The sequence below is a fragment of the Thunnus thynnus genome, chromosome 11 (genome assembly GCF_963924715.1).
Source record: "Thunnus thynnus chromosome 11, fThuThy2.1, whole genome shotgun sequence".
Classification (NCBI taxonomy): Eukaryota; Metazoa; Chordata; class Actinopteri; order Scombriformes; family Scombridae; genus Thunnus; species Thunnus thynnus.
The window spans coordinates 22,903,665-22,925,562 of record NC_089527.1 but is presented as its reverse complement, the minus strand read 5'-3'; the positions used below and the strand labels follow the sequence as shown (position 1 = coordinate 22,925,562).

Below are 21,898 nucleotides of genomic sequence, written 5' to 3'. Positions count from 1 at the left end.
ATGTTTTATATCTGCTCCTTTTCCCATGACTGTGTGCTGGAAAAATGCTTTTTGGGCCCAAGGTGGACCCAGAAGTTGTAATTCCACTGTTTGGCTACTATGTCAAATTGGCTTCAAGCCTGGCGCACTTCTGGGGGCTTGGTCCAAATACCATTGGAATATGCTTTCACCTGGGCGTTGCCTTTGATGTGATCGGTTGGGTAAGCAGATGGTGATTTCCTGACTGACCGTTCACTTCCTAACTGTGAAGTCTTGAAAAGTGAAGGCATATTCCAGGTGAAACTTGTACATTTGGACTGGTAAAGACTGGTCTCTGTTGTTGGAATTTTATTTGCATTTAATTGAAACACCCATACCTTTTGTTGCATCTGCACTTCAATCTTTTTAAATGTTTTCTGTAATGCTAAGTGCTCTGATATGATAGACATGGAAGAAACGCAATTCTAAATCAAGTTTCCTGTAACTTTAATCCTAAGGTACGTTAAACTCCCATCAGTGTACTGCCGTCAAGAATGGGCTTTACCTGCATCAACAACATCACTTTATTCTTGTACTTTTTTGCACTGGCTCCCTGGCTCTAAAAATGGTATAAATGGTTTCTCCTCAAAGCTGCCCAGCATGGGTGTTTTAATGTGTACTTGTTCTCAGACATTGAGTCATTGTGAAAATGAGAAATTTCAAAATCTGTTCAAACTGTTGCATACGGAGAACATGGTTGTATTTAGGATTGTGACTGTGTTGTAAGGTTCCATTCTTGTAGGCTAAAGACACAGTTTGTGTTTGTTTTGGGGATAGTGGGCTGGAGAGGTAATCTTGGGCAAAGTTTTTTATTTTTATTTTTTGCTTAAGCCTTTGCTTCCGACAGCTTGTCTTGTTTCTGGTCACTTGACTGCTGTGAATGAGAGCTGTGCCAGTCAGCTGTACAAACACTCCATGTTGAATGACTCTCTAGAATGTGTACTTCCCTGTCAGAGTCTGACCCATTCCCTAGTGAGAGACTCCTATCTGGTATCTCTGGCTGTATCTCAAGTAGACATCAGTAACTGACTATCAAGGTAAATATGAATTATAATGTTAGGCCCTGAGGTAGGGGTGGGGACAAAAATTCCATGAGAAACTTCCTTTTGTGATATGTTTTGGATACACTAGTAACAAGTACCAGTATTTTTCAATGCTTTGGTGCTCTAAATGCATTTCCTAACCTTTGTTTTTGTTTTGCAGTGTTGGCACCTGATGACTTGAGAACAAATTACATACATAGAACAGCACAACAAGACGTGTCAGCCACACAAAGCAGTTATCACATGCACACACATACTAGTTAAAACATACAAAAATATTATTAAAATATCAGTAAGAAGAACTTCAGAATCCTTCAGAGGAATAGTGTCTTTACTTCAGTTTGTTTTTCATTCCGGCAGTAAAGTGCATAGTAAGGGAAACCAGTTTTTCCCAGTTCAAAGGTGATATGACATACTTTTTTAAAGCAAACCTGTCATGTTATCTGGTGTTATGGTTGTTCACTTTGAACCTGACAAAGAATGCTCAGTGTCTTGCCACCACAGTAAGGCATTATAAATGAAAACGCCGATATGATTACTGCAATTTTCAAATCGCAGGAGGCACGATATTTGTTAAAGGCAAAATGCGTGTCAAAATACCATTTTAAATATTGTCGTTCTGGCCTACACATCATATTCTACAGACTTAAGAAAACATCCCCTCAGAAATCACACCATGATCATTTTAATATGTTTTCAATGGAAATGAGAATAATGTAAAAATGATAATTCAATCTAATAATCGCAAATCATATTGCAATTGCAATATCAGTCAAAATGATCGCAATTTGATATTTTGTCAAAATCGTTCAGCCCTACTCCATAATGTAGAATAGATATTATAGTGGATTGTATGTTTTTTCTCCTATTAAAGGAGAAACAAGCTTTGTTCCAAGAATCCAATTACAAGTTTTAGTTAAGTTCTTTAAGAATTGATATGTTGCACATAGTTTTACTTGTGATATGATTATCACATATCATATCATACATAAATATATATAAAGACATCTCTGAAGTTATTATGTTTTCAGCAGATTTGCTGATAGTTACCAGGCACAAAACACTCTTCCTCTTTGCAAATGTAATTTCCTCCTTGCCTTCCTTGAACCTTCCGTTCCCCTTCCTCAATGTTTCAAGGCTTGGTTTTCTTCCGTCATCACATCAGGCCAAACACAATGGGCCATAAACAGCCCAAGTGATCGCAGTGAATGGAGGGAGGGTTGTCTGGTTGTACGTGAGTGTATATATTTAGATTGTCTCCAACGTGAGAGACAATGTGAGAAGTCTGCCAGACAAATCCTAAGTGGCCTGGAAGGAGGAAGAGAGCAGAGAAAGGCCAAATCTTACAAGAGAGAGGATGAGAAGAGGATGAGAAGAGCCGGAAGTGGGCTGAGATTTGTATCATGCTTAGTCACGCGCATGTTCACCTCCCTTTCACCCAGCCCAGCCCAGTCATAAACAGGAACCAGCATCTTCATCTGTTTGTGACTAATAACTGAATATAGCATTTTCCGATCAAGCCATGTGAGATAGGCCAATATTATTTGGGTTTTAGGAGCATTCTTTCTCAGTTGGGGTTTTTACCGCAGTTTGCGACACACAGCCTCCTGCCTGTTTACGGTCAGCTCTGTGCGTGGTAAACAAACCAACTAGCCAACGATTTACAAGGCTGGGATAGAGATGCATGACGGGCTGGTTGTGTAACGCACCCTTGTGCAGGCAGAATGACATATGCTGGAGCAGGAAGGCAGACAGAGGAGAGGAATGACAGGAGAGTGGAGGGCTGTTCAGAGTGGGCTGGAAAAACAGAGCGCGCCTTCTTCATGACGGAGACGGAATGGATTGGTTGTTATTATCCTGACTGACAGTGACGACTCGGTGTGATGCAGCGTAGTAAACATCATGGGACAACCTAGGTATTGGATGTGCCTGTAATTATGAATTTATAATATCAGTCATTTCAATATCACTTATAAATATCAGGCAGCAGCTCACTAATGTTTTTCACCTTGCTGGTTTACTTCACCGCCCGCGGAGATCATATGATTCCCATTCCCACTGGAGCAGAGAGAACCCTGAAAACCCCTCTGCAAGTAAACAGGAATATTTGTGGAATATTCATTTTTATTGGCCACTAGTGCAATGCCTATTCAAAACATGCCTGTTTGGAATGGACAGATTGCTTATTATTTCAAGAGAACCACATGTATATGTATCAACTGGCAAACGTATCAATTAAAACGATAAGGATTTAATAAATTAAATGGTTTTAATCCAGGCAGAAACTTCACCAGTGCGACTAAACTGAGGTTGAACCGTGGAAGCAATTTATGGCCTTCCATTGGTTGATTCTGCTGTCATTTAAATGTATCTGTGCTCCTATTGGCTAGTTTTACCGCCTGCGCCTCAGTTTTTTTCTCCTGCGTATACTTGTTCTTCTCTCTTGGGCAGTTTAATTGAGCGGGGTGCGTGCCTTTGTCCCAGAAGCCCCGCCCTGCTCTGATGTGACAGTGTTTGTATCAAACAGTCCCTGCTGCACTCAAACACAGAGCTGAGCAGCTCGCTGTTCACTTGTTTATTCAAAGTTTATTAAACGTGTCACATGTCCAAACAACTTCACACCCGCCAAGTATAAAATCGAGTCAGAGCCCAGAAGCCCCACCCCGCTGTGATGTGACGGGGTTTATATCAAACAGTCTCCGTTGCTCTTAGACACGGAGCTGAGCAACTTGCCGTTCGCTTGTTTATTTAAAATTTATTCATATTAAATGTGTCACGTGTCAAGATCGCACCAAAAAGAGCGTCTATCTCCACAGTTAATCACCTGTTGAATGTTTGATGGTTGTTTATTTGTTCTTTAGAACGTGTAACCACTGCACAATCAGCATCTCTCAGAACAATCAGCTTTCTCTCTAAGAGAAAACTTTCCACCACTGTCTCTCTGACGCTCGCTTGTGCTCTCAGCATGCTCGCCCCCTCTCTCTCTCTCTGTTTCCCTTGTCTTTTTTAAAATGAATCAGGAAACCTACAACAAAGACTAACTTTTGATGTTATCAAATGAAGAGAGATGCTGTTTCCTCCTCTCTCTCATGGCAGGGTGTAAAGCTCTGATTTTGACATGCAGTTGTAGAGCCCAGAAGCCCCGCCCCACCGCTGCAGAGCGGAGTGGCTGATTGCTTGTTTAGTCAAAGTTTGAATTTATTAATATTTATTGTGCCCCATGTCCAAATCGCACCAAATTCAACATGGCACTCCCCTTTTGCCCCAGCAATGCACCCGTCAAGTGTGGAGTCAATCTGATGAACGGTTCAAGAGATTCACGAAGGACACACAGACAGACATTCATGCTTTAGTAGATAGATGTAAACAGCTTAGTAGGAATATTGTCATTTTCAGAATAAGGGCAAAAGCTGGAATGTTTTGTGCATGTTAACAAGTTGTTGATTCCCTCCTCATGCTTCTGCTCACATCCTGTAGCCCACACTGCTATTCATTCATTCGTTCATTCATTCATCCATTCATCCATGTTCCTTCTCTGCTTCTGGGCAGAATTCCCAGACATTACACAATTTCTCCTCCATGTCAGGGAAGAAAGACTGCTTGTTGATGAATCTGTGGCATGAGCTTTCTGTATAAACTAGGATGTGTGTGTGTGGACATTGTTTTTTCATGTTGTTATGCATGGTACTGTACACATTTAAAAAGAAAAAGAAAAAAATTAACCTCTGAAACCAAACAGCACTAAAACTGTCCATTTCAAGTACCAAACCGACTTTCAGTTACTATCAGTTGAATTGAAATGTATGAATTTTAGGTAAAATATGAAAGAAAACAGTTTGTGCTACACGCAAAAATGTGTAAAATATTTTGATTTGAATATTTGTTTTGTCTATAAAATTACAGAATTGAATGAAGTGCCCAAGATGACATTTTTTAAATTTGTTATTTTTTCTGACCAAGATTGCAAAACTTCAGTTTACTATCATATATTATCATATATCATCATATGACAAGGAAAACTATCAAAACCTCACATTTAAGAAGCTTGAACCAGCAAATGTTTGATATTTTTGCATGAAAATTGAATTACTTGGATTGATTAGATGATTATTCAAAAAGAGTTGCTGGTCATTTTCTGTAGATCAGCTCATTTGTAAATCGGCCAATCGTTACAGCTCTAAAAATAGCTTTTGTAGTAGACTCAGAGCTCTCATTAAAGTATGGATTGGTGACATCCCTGAAAGGGCAATTTCCAAAATAGAGTGATGGCCAAGTGGAGCCAGAGTGGAAGTAAGCGGAGCAGGGTCTTGCTCTCAGCTCAGTGCTGTCAGCTTGCCCTGCCACAAAGAGACACAGCAAGCTGCAGGGGCTCATCATGACTTAGAGCACAGTAGAGGAAGAAGAGTGGGAGGAGGTCAGGAGAAACAGTGAACTCATGGTGAGGAAGCAAAATTAAGAATCTGGGTTGGAAAGTTGCCAACAGGGCAAATATTAGTCAGGCTTTACTGGTAATACTTTACTTTTTGACCCCACACCCGTTTCACTTATTTGTGAAGTGAAATGTTTTTGTTGTTGGTTGCAAGAAAAAGGACACAGTAGGATAAAGGTGTGATTTTTCTCTCATGCAAAATACAAGGAACTGTCCAGGGAGTATCACCTGCCTACACATGGATTTGCTGGCACTTCCCTTCAGGAAAATACCACCAAAAATCAATACTACTACTCTCTGTCAGTGTGCCTGTTTTTCCTGTGTGAAGTAGGTGCTGCAGGAGTTTTTAACTAGGAATGTTTACTTGTATCACTTAAAGGTGACACGTTGGTTGGATCTTTTCTGTCCAGCTGACATGAATGCCATAGTACAGGGTTCCACATATGATTGTGGTGAAAAAGAAACTTCTGAGTTGTATGTGTGTCCGTACAAGTCCATTAATCATGTCATATTTATGTTGGAGCATCTGTGAACTATTAGATCTGCTCCCTGAATGGGTGCAAAACCGACATGTTATTACCATTCCTGTTTTTCTCCTATTAATCTCAAGTTCATGTTTTGCACCATCTGGCCTACTTAAGTGATAACGGACTGTTTAAATGCTTTGTGTTGCACATAGCAGCTGCAGTGTGGAACCACATGGCTAGCAGGTGCACCACTGGAGGGTTTTCATACATGCATAATGAATGAGCACATGTTTTACATGAATGTGCATCTTATTCATATGTGTAGCAGGTGGAATCTGTAGCTGTGTGTCCATAAGAAACGGCTAAATGACATGGCACATTTTCAGCCAACCAAACAAGTTAAAGGACCATTAACAGTCTGTTAAGGTTGCTTATGTTACAGTATAATGGGAATAAAAGCGGAAGTGCTTTTGAGGTAAATTGGTTTTCTGTCAGTATACAGAGACAGTCTGCTGAGATCAAAATTAGGATAAAAAGTATTCTGACAAATGGGACTTCTGGCAAAGTGCCTGATTCTCTGTTAAATAGAGTGCACAGCTCAAGGAGAATGACCTAAGAACTTGAGTTAATGTGCATTAAGGGTAATCATTTTGGCTGAACACTAAACTTTGCATATGTTTTTGTAAATAGAAAATAAAAATGCATAGGGCTATATACAAAGAAAATACTAGCATCAATTTAAAAAAAAAAAAAAAAAAAGAAATATCTATAAATGTTGGATTAATCTTATTACTACTTTCTACAAGTCTCACAAATGCAACGCCTTTGATTAACAGTTACAGCACGTACTGGCTCTTCTGCAATTCTCAGAGATGTTGCAGTTGTTGGATTCTTTGCTTTGGCACTTTTATCTAATTTTTGCCAAATTTTTGGAAACTGAAGCAGGCAGAATCCATAGTTATCATGTAAAGTTATTATTCACCAGATCATTCTTGCACAGCTTTAAGGTGTATTTCATAAAAGCCTGAACTAACACTTTGGAAACCACAGATGATTTGATGATTTAATTCACCCTCTCTGTCCTATCATTCTTAGCATTTAGACCCAAGTATTTCACACTTTGATTCACTATTCCAGGAATAAAAATCACTTCCTCTGATATCCAGTTTTCGATCGAGGCAAGGCACTCAACATTTCTTTTGTGGTAGCCTATATAGTGAGCGGCGAGAACGACTGCTAACAAACCTACGCCCCATACATTTTGTCAAAGACACGCATTACCGGAAATAATGCTACCCCTTCATTCCCCTCTGTAGTGAACTATATGTCACCCCAATATGAAGGGCCGTCCTTAAAGATTTTCGATTAGTTCTGCAATGCAGGTTTTTTTTTTTTAAAACTCTATTTGTTTCCACCAAGTTTTAACAATGAAACCAGGGAGATTGTCCTCAGTCTCTATGAGTGAAGCGTTTAGACTGACCTATAAGTCTAGCAGTGACACTACATGAGCATGGGTAACCAGGGTAACCAGGGTAACTTGCCTAAGCCGGCGAGCATACATCCATGAGCATTCCACCCGCATGCTACAGCTAAGTGGTGCGCTGCCAAAATGTTCTGGGTTGGAACTCAAGCGCTAAAATGATTGTGCTGCACGTCAGAGGAAGTGGATTACTTGTAATGTAACAAAAATTTAACAGTGCAAACAGAGGCAGATCAGAAAACAAGGAGGCTGTGTACTAAAATATGAGCAAATATACTAATCAAACAGAGGGATTTAGAAATAAAGGCCTCTCTTCAATATACGCCTGCTTCCAGTAAAGGCCAGGTGCTTCTGCTGGCCTCTGTATTTTATAGAAATTGAGGCCAAAACTATTCTTTCTATATTTATTTTCATCTTGAAACTAAATGTTTTGAAAGTAGCAGACCAGTTTTCAACAGTTAAGCTAACAAACAGCTTTGTCAGCACTGCTCTTTGTAAAACATATTCATGATGTATAGATTTATCGGTCAGACATGATTTGTAATTCATTGTCCAAAGGGCGGTTGTGCATTTGAAAGAAAAAAATGTGCTGCAATAGTGAAAATATGCTTTAACAAGGACATCTGCATATGATTGTATGTACTGCAAATCTCTCACTCATTCAAAAAAACCACACAAATCCTTCATCAGCACTCACGAACCCGCAGTCAGCAGCATGCATCAGCAAGGGAGAATGAGGTCAAGGACAAGATCACAGTGAGGGCTTTTCGATGAGGTGATTAGTTCAGAGTTTCAACAGAATGAAACTCTTAATATTCTGGTAAATTCAGGGTTGGGTTTCTGTGAAATATTTCTCAGAAATGAGATCATCCTTGTCTGCCATGAAGTTAAGAAGAATGTAGTTGTAAGATCTGTATGGCCAAGCCAGCTCACTCCGTCTGTCAGCTCTCTCTCTCTGACGTCTTCTGTTATTTAAATGCTATTACAGATGTAATGTTTCTCTTACTGGGAAAAATCTTCTGCTGACGTATTTGCGTGTTTACAGGAAGTTATAGTAAAGCCTACAGGATACCATTACTAATATATAATTACTAATACAAGCCTGCTGTAATGTCTTGAGAGAGATCTGCAGACTTAACATTAACTTAAAACAGATACAGGGCCTTATTTTAACCACACAATCACAATGACAAGAATCTGCCACGTTCGTTTGAAGATGCAGACTGATTAACCGACTTTCCTGCTTTAACCACATGAAACGTTTTTTTTCTGTGCCGATTTTGGGTGGAGTGTGTTTACTTTAAATAACTTATTTATATTTCAAGCATCAATCTGTTATTGTGGCACGTTTGCAGCAAGTATTTACTTTGCTCTTGTTGATAAAATCACCTCTCCTCTGACCTATGCACCATGCGCTCCGTGCTGGTCACCAGAATATACCACACAAACAGGCAAAGTGAGTTTCAAGGTCAACATCTGGGAGTGCTGCTCGCGCTGCTCGTTGCACCTCTATGAAAATAGAGCCCACAGTCATCATATGCAAGCTTCCTGTCTCATCTATGTTCATCCTCATTGCTGGAGATACTGAGTCCAGCCCAAAATTTGGTCGCACAGTGCAGCACTGTCAGTTTTGCTATCAATTTGTGGCATAATTGCTAAGTAGGAAAGAGACGTGGTTTTGATTTTATAAAGTGTATTAAACCAACACAGATCATCTCATTTTTGTTTTATCCATATAGTGATAGAACTTGGATAAAAGCCACATCATCCACTGAGTTGACAGACTGCAATGCAATAAATGACATGCCTGCTGCTGTGTATATTAAATGATGTTTATTCATTTTCCTCAGTGAAGGACCACTAATAAAGCGATTTAATCAATCGGAGCATCCCTAACCAAAAGTGAACGTTTGGTAGATTAGAATTAACTTCAAATTTGCAGAAAGAAAGTTTTTACAAGGGATATATGTCTTTTTGTCCAGAGTGTGATGCCTTGAGATCGTTTTTTAAACATAGTTGTCGAGTTTCGATTATACATTAGACTCCCCTTTCCTCCCACATTTCTCATTAATAAATAAAATAAATTCAGCAGAGGAATCAAGGATGACACATCAAGGCAGTGTATCACAAGAGGGGTAGCACTGGATCTTTGGAAACTGGGAGAGAGGAGGGAGCAGAGAAGGACACAATGAGGAATGGATGAGACGGTATTAAGAAAAGAGGTTGCACAAACAGAAGGAAGGAAAGACTGTGAGCTCAGAGGCAGAGCAAAGCCACTTTAGCCCTTCCCCCCACTCCTTCTGGTAATAGAGAGCAGAGAAGAATAATGAGATTGCATAGATTTACTCTGGACCTCAGGTAGATCTAATTGTTTAATGTATTTTGTGTACTCACTCATCTAGTGGCTGTATACCACTAGATGGCTTTTCCCATTCAACCTATTACCATCACTATTGATAGTGGCACCACTTGATGTGTAAAGAAAATGGTTCTGTGTTCAATGTTTTTTTTTTTATGTGAGCTCTCTAACAAGAATGAAAGTACATCTAAAGTGACATTGAACCGTTCTGTCAAGAGACTAGTGTAAACACATCCCAACATTAACACACTTTCTTAGGTAACTTAAGAGCTCCTTCTTTATGAGAGTGTGCGGTATTACTAGAAAAGTGCAGCCTACAGTCTCACCTCCGAATGCATCTGCATGTGGTTAAAAACATAGCTAAATATAAATCTGATCTACTTGTTTCTGTTCCTGTGACGTGTCTTGTGTGTTGCTTCTTTGCACAGTGGGATTACAGGTGTGGTTTCATCTCAACGGGCTTGTGTCTTTCAATCGAAGGACTGCAGTGAAGATGAAAGTCTGTTTTAGTCTGAAGCTGCCCTTTTTATGAGGTTCGGGCCAAATGACAGCGTCTGTCTGTGTTTCTTAGAGATCAACATTCACGAAGAACAACATGGTTCTGTCCAGAAAGAGAATCTGCGGCAGAGTGAATGGACAATAGCTCAGTCAGAGAGACTGCTGGAGAGGGGAAGATAAAGGGAGTCTGGGTTTCATTGTTTTATTGAAGAGCTTTCCAAAAGGGCACAATAAATCTACCAGCAGAGGAAGATCAGAGACCTGCCAAACCCACAAACCCACCGAACACACCTGAATGTTCTTTGTATTCTCCCTTTGACCTCAAAAGTTTTTGAACTACATCAGAGCCGTGCTGCTAATGCTGATACAAAGACTTGCTTTTTAGGCAAGTCACAACATGCCACACGTTTTCTTGTCTTTAAATCACTTATTAAAATAGAATGTATGTAATGTATAGTATACTGGAAAAGAAATGCAACACAGAGAATTAAACACAACAACTACAAGTTAAGTAAAATAAGCAGTAAGACTACATTAAGACCATGTTTAAGACTTATTTACTGCATCTATGATCCAACAATACAAACCACAGCTACTTTCATAGAATCTAACGGCCAGTACTTCCCTACACCAACCGCAACATTTCTGTTTCCTGATAAGGAGTTCACCAGGGACAAGTTTCCTCAGAGCTTTACAGTAAACCGCCTTTAAGCCTAAAGTACGTTTCAGTAAAAACACGCTGTGAGTAAATTGCTTCTCCTGAGTGCTATATTATCGCCGACAATATCATTTGTTACCACAGTAATCCAGAGATTTGAAAGACAGGTTTGTGACAAGTGCTGTAAATCCCTCATCAATCTGGGAAATCCTGGTTGGGGAAATTGAAAAAAAATAGTTTTGCTCCCTTTACTTGTCTATAAGTGCTCTAGAGACTCAATGCACCTTGCTCCAAACTGCTCTGGTAAACCTTAGTCTTTGCTGTGCAGCCCGTGCATATGTGAATGCCTGTAACCTTGTGCTCCCATAATAGCGGTCATGTTCTGTCAACACCACTACTACACTGTCTTATCAAAGTTTCCCTCTGGTGTTTCTAGTTAAAGTGCAGCATAAAGCAAATTTGATCCCTTAGTAGGGATACTTACTGTAGGCCATAAGACATTTTTTATTTTTTGGTGTGGATCTGGATACAGGAAGATTTTTGCTGTCTTCTCATGAACTACTGTACTTGTTGAATGAGACAAAACTGGTTCATGTAAAGCATAAATGTCTGTCATTACTAGTATTTTAATGTAGATCCAAATCCAAAACAACAAATTAAGTGCTCTGTGCTTCCGTGGGTGGAAGAGTGCTCTTGGAGTGATTTCTGTTGAAGGTTTAGTTGCTTTCTACTGTACGGTTTTACTACTGGTGCATCTGTGAGCTTTTTTAAATATTAAGTCTTCAGGCTTAGTCAGCTTGTCGTCTTAACGCGGCACTATAGTGAAACATAAGCTGCTGCTTAGAGGTCAACTGATAGGAAATATAAACGTCATATCATATCAGATTATGTTAGACCCAACCCCCAATGATAAACTTTACTACTTCCCATCCTTACGAGCATTAGCTTTTCATTAGTGTTGCATCCGTGCACTGGTTGCACAAGTTTGACAGCATGTTTTGCCTTTTGTGCTTCTCCCTAGAGTGAATGGTTGCATTTGCATTAGACCATTATTATCATTATCATTAATTAATTTACTGTAAATATATGTAGAGAATGCTGTTAACTGCTTACACACCCTCATTTCCTGCTTGCGTTTTTTCTCTTGTAGAGAAGCTGATAGCATACCAGCGGGAGTTCCATGCCTTGAAAGAGCGCCTTCGTGTGGCAGAGCACAGGACGCTGCAGCGCTCGTCTGAGCTCAACAACATTCTCGAGCAGTTCAGACGTGCCATCGCTGAGACTAACAGCAGCAAAGATGCCCTCACAAACTTCTCAGGTAACTGATACAAACAAACAAAGACTGATTGATCCCATCTGAGCGTAAACACTGTCAAGCAGCTGTTGTATAGGTTCAAATAAAAAACTTGCTGTGCTTCTAAAAGTAACTAAGTATAGATCTTTATAAAGTACCTTTAAGAGCCAGATAGTTTCTAATGAAATGAAACAGGATTTTTGAACAGTCGTTCTCACAGTGGCAGGATTTTCGGAGGCTTCTTATGATAAATCTTTCAAAACCAGCTCTCAAAACCATTGGGTGGGTTACAGAATCCAGTTGGCTGAATCATTCCCGATCATAGGACCATTTCACTGTTTAGCACAGCAGATAATTCAATTTTTAATTTCAAAGTCCCCCTCCATTCAAAAATAAAACACATCATTGTTACTTCACTTGAATGTTTGAGCTTCACTCTGCAGAATAATGAATTGACACTAGAAGGTTGTTTTCACATACATTACCAGAAGGGTGAAATTCCTCTGTGTTTCCCAAAAATCAGAGTTTAAGGTGTGTACATAAGCACATGATTTATTACATCACAACTAGTTTGGGAGTCAATCAAGCTCCAGTACACAACTTATGCAAGTGTTATGTGGAAACTTGAAGCTTCCAGTGAGCAAACACTGAGAATGACACATGATCACATTTAAGTAGGAGACTTCTTGTGTCCAGCAGTTACACTTTTGAAATAAAACGTACTTGCATATTCTTGATTTTTCAATGAGGTAGGAGTAGATGTTATTTTAAGAATTTCTAACCAGGTAATTGAACTTTTTTGTGAAAAAACAGACACAAATTATTATTCAAAGCAGAGTATTTTTAGCAGATCTGGAGGGGATCTTTAAAGTATAGTTGGCAATTTAGTTTTTCAGCTCTGGTTGCACGTTTTCTGTCCATTTCCTATTTAGTTTCATTATTAAACTGAAAATAATCTGTCAGAGTGATGTTTTAATTTTCATTCTGGCAGTTATTATGCATTATCAAACATTTTTAGATTGTGATTCATAAGTCATGCGCACACAAATGGAAAATGAAAACTCAATTATTACTTAATATTGGCTGCAGTGGACCTGCAGTGCATCAAGAGCCCTGCATAAGGGAAATACAGTATGAATGAATTTGTACACAAGCATGAACACAGTCCTCCAGCGAATGAGTACTCATATTCTAGGAAAGAACATTTATTTACTACTGTGGGTAAGACAGTATATAGTTCATTATATTTATTAAATCATCATAGCATCACTGTTCTATCGGACCACTTTGATGTTGACAGGTTTTTTTTTTAAAGTCAGTATAATTTCACTCCAGTCATCATTTTATGAAAATGAGTAAAAGATTTAACTCGACTTGCTCCTCTGTGCCTGTGTTTAGATGAGACACAGAAACTGCTGAAGGAGCTTGCAAATAGGAAACCTCTCCAGGTGCCAAATATCTACCACCACCTGCCTCACCTTCTCAACAATGAGGGCAGCCTGCATCCTGCCGTGCAAGTTGGTCTTGGCCGCACAGGAGGTGAGCAGCTTACACACATAAACACAGACACAGACAGGCACACGCTGCAAATTCAGTATAATGAACTAACTGATTCACTGTATGAGGCTCTTTCTCCAGAATATGCATACTAGTCCTACATAAACACCTAGTAAAACCTCAAGAGAGCCTCATTACACCAGGGAGAGAATCATGTCTCAACATGTTTTCAGTTGGTGACTAGTTCATAACACATATCCCCCTCTGGACTGAGTGGTGCAGTAAGATCTTTCTGACGACTGTTTGAGTTATTGTAGTCTATGTATAATTTCTTATTTACTTTACAAACAATGTATCCTTCCTCTTACATTCATCGAACAGGGATTTCCTTCTCCTGCTTTCAAATCTCTATCCTACTATGTTCTTGCACTTGGTGTGTTCAAATGCGTTTCTATTGTGGCTTTTCCCCTCTTTTAATGAAGCTGTAAAGCACATTGTTCCTTTTTTAAAAGAGCTATATTAAAGAAAGTTTACTCTAGGGACATACACTGAGCAAATGATCACAAAATGTATAGCTGTAGGCCTCAATAAATTCAGAATTGTAACATCTGTATGTGTTTTGTGTTCTGGTTCATTCCACGAGAGCTCACACTCTATCACAGTAAAGATGCTATAAAACCAATTTTTTTAAAAAGCTCACAGAGGAACTGAACACCTGTCATTAGCCTCCTCGTTCACATAGATTATCCCGCTCCTTATTACATACTTTCAGCAACCCCATATTTATTTGTAATTTCTTTTTTTTTTTTTTCATTCTCTCCTCAAGCACGTGACCTCTGCTATATCAAGTTCTCTTTAAGAGGATTACTTATCTAGCATTGCGAGTGTGATAGGTGGAGTGAGTAGGGGGCGCAAAGGGAAGTGAGTTTAGGGGCTGAAAAGCTCAAATTGTGTTTCCACATTCCTAATGACAATGGCTATGGGGGAAAAATAGAGGCCCTAGACAAGTTAGAGGAAAGGAGGGAGGGACAGGTTGGGAACAAGTAGGAGTTTCTTGTCTCCAGCCTGTGGCTTGTTTGATCTCTTCAAAGGCCAGTGATCAATGAGTACAAGGTATTCTCACAGGAAGCAAGAAAAAATACAAGGTCTATCGCTGCCATCTCTCAGTCATTGCCAGTCTATCTGGTTGTATGACAGGTGGGCAGGTATCTGTTACCTGCGGACAAGCTTTTAAGACTCTTTTTGGCTTTCTCTTGGAAATCCTATAAAGAATGTCAAGGCACTGATAATGCAGAGTTTGTTGTTGAATACTCTCTTGTTATCACTGGGTGGGACTTGATTTCTCACTTGCTTCCCACCCTCAAACTGCCGTTTGTGTTCACTGGGAATTGATAGTGGGTCTCTGTGGTGGTGGGTCATGGAGACACATGGCTGCCGCAGGGAATTTTGGCCCCTGCATTACTTGTGCATACCCTGTAATATACTTGATTAACCACTGGCAGCTTTAGCCTCAGTGCCCCAACAGGGCTGTTAATGTTCGCTTTTTCTTCACTTATTGCCTAACTCTGTGTCTTAATTTTTTTTAACTTCTCTACTCATTTCTCTGCTGGTCTAAGCATATCTGACATTGGGATATTTTTAGCTGTGAAAATTAGGACATCCTCCCTCTTTAAATTGAATAAGGATTATGGGAAGAAACAGTCCTGACTGAGACTGAAATGGATGGAGTAAGGCTTGACTGAGGCCCCTTTTAGACAGAATTTAACAACAGTATTATTGTAATGCAGCATTCCTAGTTCCAAACACATATATGGCCTTTAGCCACTCAGCAGTTTGCTAACTCTTGCCCTTTTACACAGTCGCTACTTTGTTGCCAAGCACTACACTAGCATTCATTCTGCCACAAGCTGCCGTAGAAGGTCTAATTTTCCCCCTTTTCCTCCCCAATTTGGAATTCTCCTTGTGTTGCAGTCTTTGTCACTGCGTTTCTGTTGGCCTGAGGAAAGTGTAGACAATCATGTGTTGCTCTGCTACAAATGGTGCCAGCTGCATCTTTTCTCCTTAGTGCAAAGAACCTCACTGGGAGGGGCTAACACATGCGAGGGTTTATGCAGTCCCCTCCAGATCCTACCACTCTCCTTGCAGGAATCTTGACTAACCAGTAAGGCCAAAAACATGCTTCATGCAAGTACGCAAATGGCAACGCTTGGCCCAGCCAGTGCAAACGCATGGTGTGCACTCCTTCACACTGGTGGAGGTGATCAATTTCAGCCCTCAAGGAGGCAATATAGGATGCTTAAACCTAATCAGAGCATTTCCATGACCACAATAGTAAACAAACATGGGGTCTGTGGAGGAATGTGTACTGCTGTGGCTACTGCACTGAAGAAAGAAAAAAGAAAACACAGAAGATGCAATGTGCCACCTTCTAATTGCTCATGGAGGAAGGACAGAGACTTCCTGTCTGAATGATAAGGTGACAAAGTGCAGAGTTTTGTTGAGCTGGTCAGCATGATTGTTTCGAGCGGAAGTGAAAATGTATCAGCTTTCTTGCTGAACACTGCTTTTTATTTGTGTGTGTGATTAAACACTTTTTGGCAGAGGGCTCATCATGTCATAGAAACCACTGATTTTGCTGATTACTGAGTCCGTTTGAATGACAGAAGTTGTGATCTCAGTTGAAAAATCAACAGAATTTAATCAACAACATCCAATCTGAAACTAATTACTTTAAGTGGAAACTTTGAAGGTTCTTAACATTATCTCTCTCTCACAAATGCACACTCATTCTCTTACTCCCATTATACACTAAGGACCGGTGATTAACCTGTTTCCCAAAACATGGCTGACCTGTGCTGGAACCTTGTATATCAACCTCACCCTATGCGCAGACATTTTCGGAAGAAATGCATCACCAAACACAAGCCAAAGCTTTTAATCATCACTGATTTCCCTTAAATTTCCCCAAAACAACCCTCTCTTGTTCCAGTGTGTGCTGATTTGCAAGCTGCATTGCTGCAATGAAACACTGAAGACAGAAAATAGGACATGCTCATATTTTAAAGCTGCATGCAGCAACGCATGTCAAACCTGCTGAGCTTTGCACGGCAGCACCTGCTCTGCGTGGTGCAGCGCATGGAACTCTGAAACGCTGTGCAGAAACTTGATCAGTTGTATCCAAAGCACGATCAGGCAGACCAAAAGTGACCACACCATCAAAAGATCAATACATCAAGCCTAGTTCTCTGAAGAGATAGAAAAGCAATTTCATCACAGATACAGTATTTGCTGAATAAAGAACACAAGACTCCAATCAGCAAAAGTACTGTCAAAAGAAGGCTGTGTTGTAGTGGTCTCGGAGGACGAGTAGCAGTTTCTAAACCACTTCTCAGGGGGGGAAACAAGGCCAAACGCTTGGAGTGGGCTAAGAAATACCAGCATCTCACAGTGGATGACTGGAAAAAAGTCCTATTTACCGATGAATCCAAGTTATATATTTATGGCAGCAACAGAAGGGTGTATGTAATGAGATGAACAGGAGAGAGAATGATACCACAATGTATCAAACCCACAGTGAAACATGGTGATGGGAATATTCAAATCTGGGGCTGTTTTGCCTACTCTGGAGTTGGACACCTGCACTGAATTGACTCCACCCCGATGAAAGAGAAGTATCACTCCATTCTTTAAAAACATGCCGTACCCTCTAGTTTGCTTCTTTGTGGAGAAGGATTCATACTGCAGCAGGATAATGACCCCAAACACACCTCAAAGCTTTGCAAGAACTACTTGAAGACCAAAGAAGATCAAGGAGTCCTGACTGTTATGGACTTTTCCTCCATAGTCACCTGACCTTAACCCCATTGAACATTTATGGGGGCACTTGAAGCCTGAGAAAGCCAAGCATGCTGTGGCATCACAAGAAGCTTTTCGGAGCATTGTCAAATCATGCTGGGATAACAGGGGTCATTAGGTTTTGCACAAACTTGTGGAGTCCATGCCAGCTCGAGTGGATGCTGTCATTCAAGCAAAATGGGGACATACCAAACACTAGAGATATTCTGATAAAGATATTCTGAAATACATGTACATTTTTCAACAATTCAACTTTTCACTTAAATTGTTAAGCTGATATTATCATTTGTAATGAAAAAAAAAAGTTTTACATTCGAAGCAAATGCAAAATAGAAGTATCTTGACTAGTGGTCTCAGACTTTTGGACCTCACAGTACATTCATACATTTTTAAATTCAAAATCTCATAAAAACTTTTGTTCTCCTTAAATCTCAGTGCAATTTTTCTGCTTCCGTATGAATATGAACTAATACATAATACATAATTTCTGAAATTTTCCAGACCTGCACATGAATTATTAGTCTCATTTAAAAAAAAAAAGAAAAAAAGAAAACCCATAAACTGGTATTGTGGAAAACAGGAAAAATGAGTTTTGGGGTGTATTAGGGTGATGGTGGAGCCTCCTGTGCTGTAAAATTACTCAATTCTATCTACTCAGCCTTTTTAAGTTATTTGAAATTTGCGGCTGAAGAGCTTTCTGGTGTGACGTATACTTTCCAGAAAGTCAAATCAAATATGCACGTAACTTTTTCAGCTGGATGACGAGGAAAGCAGGACACTGGAAGTGTTGCTGGTTGTTCAGCAGCTAACAAGTCTTTACAGCCTTCCAGAGGATAGAAATTTATGTCAGGAATGGCTGAAATTCATTTGTGGAGACAATCTTCCCTCCGTTATTGGCAAGTGGTTGTGTGTTCTGCACATTTTACAGCTGACTGTCTGCTTAATGAGACTCGTTACACTGCAACATTTTCAACTGTTTCATCCACGATCTTTGGATGACACATTGTTTCTTTCTGTTACTTATCTAAAGGAATATAATATATCTGTGCTGAAGCTAAGCTAGCGACCTCCGGCTACATTTGAAAATATTACTTTTATTTTGAAATCTCATCTGTGCAACAACAGACTCTTCCTCTTCCCATTCAGGATCAGACTCCAGTTCATAGACTGCTTATATACTATATACTTATGTCTTCAGCTGCAGCCATTACTCCAGGCAAAGATGCGGTGTAAGGGAATTTGTATTATTCATTAGGTATTATTCCAGTTGGCTGGGGGTGGAGGTGGGGGCCACACCTCCAGCCAATCGGAGCAGGTGGTCATTAATAATGCCAATTTTTATGTAAATGGCTTCTGAAGCAGCCTGCTGGAAGACAGAGGGGAATCTGGGCTGTAAGGAAAGATGTATTTAGAGAAGTCTAAACAACTTTTTGTGAACAAAATGTCACAGATATGTTTAAAATAGACTCAATATTTATAAAAATTAGTCAAAAAAGGCCATAATACCAGATCTTTAATGATAAACTTATATACAATATCTTTCCTACTACGAGCATCCACTGATGTCCATTCCTTCATTACCACTAACCTCTGAATAATGTGTGGCCATGGTGCCTAATAGTGCTGCACAATATGTGGTTTCAACATCAACATCGTGATGTGTACATGTGCAATAGTCACATTGCAGGACGTGCAGTGTCAAGTAAGGCAAATTAGCTCACACTCATCATGCCACAGCTTTCTTGCTGCTTGATACAAAGGAAAAATTTACACAGATCAGTTCCCAATGTGCTCTGGTGAACGGATGCACTTCAAACAACCAAAGCAGGCCCCACTAGTCTGCCTACCACAACCTGAAAATGAGCGCTACCTGTTTTGGTTCTTTGATAAACTGATAAAGTGCACTCCTTGATCAGAGCACATAGTGAACTGATCGCTGCAGATGCAGAGTCTGCATATCACCTGCCTGTAAACATGCACGTGACACGGCTGCTGTCACAGATAATGTCACCCGAATGCTAGAGGCAGGCGTTCAGTTACGTGAGGTGGCTTCTGAGTGCATGTGTTCCTGTTATCAATGGAACCTCGTCCCAGTACTGGTTAAAAGTTTAACAGTTACTGTCACAGGGCTGGTCCGCTCCCTAATGTGAAAGGCTTAACACATAAACACACACACACACACACACAAAACTTGCAGTATCCAGATCCATCTGTACTTACATCTTGCTGGCATATAGACAAATCTGTTTGTCACTCGAGTTTGAGAGTTTTACCATCCTCAGTCGCGCTGGAAGGGCTGGTTATCTTCCACCATGCAGATTAAACATACATTTGAACAACCTTAGAAATGGTAGATTACATGTAAATAACACAACTGCGACAAACAAGTCTATTTGTAAAGTTTATTAAGAAACATGTTGTTTTTTCCCAAATACCTCTCCACCTGTTCCGTCTCCACTTGTTCATGCCTGTGACAGAGTCCCATATGTGAAACCTAAAGTGGAGGAGTCCAAGCTGATTTCTGGAGGGGTGGCAGAGGGCTGAACCAAGTGTGGTAGAAGTAGGAGGGGGGTTTGTTTTGTTAGAGGATAGACCTTTTAAAAGTACCCAGATGATGAAAATTATGATTGGTAACTGTATATCTGTACATGGATAACACACTGCATGTATCTGGTGAAAAGTCAGTTTTTTTCCAGTATCGTGCAGCCCTAGTACCTGATCAGGAAAATAAACACATTTACATGCTAGGTTTGAAAAAATGATCAAGTGACATTTTGCTTAACTTCGCAAGCCTACAACACAGCCAAACACCAGCTTTCTTTTATCTGTATGGCATGCCAAATCAGTTCTTTCCACAGATGTGATGGAGAAACGAACAGAAATGTAAATTGTTGTGCTTTTTTTTTCCTGAAGAAGATGAAAGGATGGCAGAGCGAAGCGGGCAGGCTGATCAAGGGACACGGGGAGGGGCAGACTTGGAGTCAGTCCTGCTCACGCTGCACTTGCATGCATTATCACTCATTCACTGTCTGCCACCCTCCCTTATTCTGTCACTCTCTGTCTCTTTTTCCTTCCTCCCACATTCTCCTTTCATCCTCGACCTACTTTCTTGGTGGTGGGTGTCGCTATACGACACGGAGCTCAGTGTGAGGAACACAAAGCAAAACTGGGACAGATTCTCCACGCTGCACAGATCACTCCAGCGAATTGCACTCTTTCTCAAGTCCGCTATGCTGCTCGCTCATTCTGCACCTCAAGTTTGTTTTTGTACCTTTGTCGAGGCCCCTTGTGCCCCAACAGCAGCTCAGTCAGCATGTTTCCCCCTTTTATACCACGCACACACACACACACACACTAACAGGCTCATTTAACCATCATTGTTGTCCCCACAGGGCAAGTTGTTTCCAACTGCCATTAATACAAAACTTTACCTTGTTTTCCACCTCTCTGTGAACATTTTATGCAATATTTCCTCTTGTAGATGAAACATGAAAAAGAGAAGAGCATGTGAATTAAGCAATTTCATGCTGCTGTCTTGACTTATTTTCCTTAGCATGTGAAAAACACTGATTCAGTGTCAGATAACCAGACCAATAACTCAAACATCCTCGCTTTTGCCTCCACGCCAGTGTGGGCTTGCTGCACACTCTCCACTTTTCCCATCTCTCCCTCTATCTCTCTCGCTCCCAAGTGAAAGTGATCCTTGTAAGTGAAATGGACTGGCCTTCTGTCTGCTTTTTCCAGTCTGATGTACTTTTTCAGGGAACCTCTCCATACAATAGAAACAATAAGGAGAAGACAATAGCCACTCACTTTTCCTCGCTTACTTTGTCTTACTGTTGTTCTCCTTGAACTCAGCTGAATGTAACGTCTGCTTCTAGTGTCTTTTTTTTAAATTGCTTTGCCGATCAACACAAAATTATTTGACAATTCAGATTACTAATTGTTTAGTCCAGAGGTTTTCAAAGTGGAAGGTGGGCCTCCAAACAGATTCAAGGGAGGCTGAGTGAATGGAAGTGAAAAAATGTTACATTAGTTATTATATTATTTATCAAAAGGAGATCACATTGAATAGCCTAAATGTGTGTGATTTGGTTAAAGAGACAGTTTAGAGATACAGTAGTTTTGGGGAATTTTACTGTTCTTCCCACTTTCCCATAGTCAGAAACAAATAAATGCCTTCAGACAGACCTTTTTTATGTATTTGGTATAGTCTGAAGTATGTCTAACAGCAATTTCAGGCTATCTGGCTCAATTGTTGAGTGTCTACGGGGTCAAATAACATAATCATGATCCCATA

At 40.1% G+C, this 21,898-nt stretch overlaps 1 protein-coding gene across 2 annotated transcripts in view; it reads left to right on the top strand.

The window, feature by feature from the left end:
- The window catches only part of mgat4a (alpha-1,3-mannosyl-glycoprotein 4-beta-N-acetylglucosaminyltransferase A), a 36,912-nt gene that overhangs the window by 4,420 nt on the left and 10,594 nt on the right, over positions 1–21,898 (top strand). For both annotated transcript variants that reach the window (XM_067603905.1, XM_067603904.1), the window contains 2 exons: positions 12,103–12,270; positions 13,645–13,785. In XM_067603905.1, coding sequence (XP_067460006.1) covers positions 12,103–12,270; positions 13,645–13,785 — 309 coding nt within the window. The remainder of the gene's footprint in view (positions 1–12,102; positions 12,271–13,644; positions 13,786–21,898) is intronic.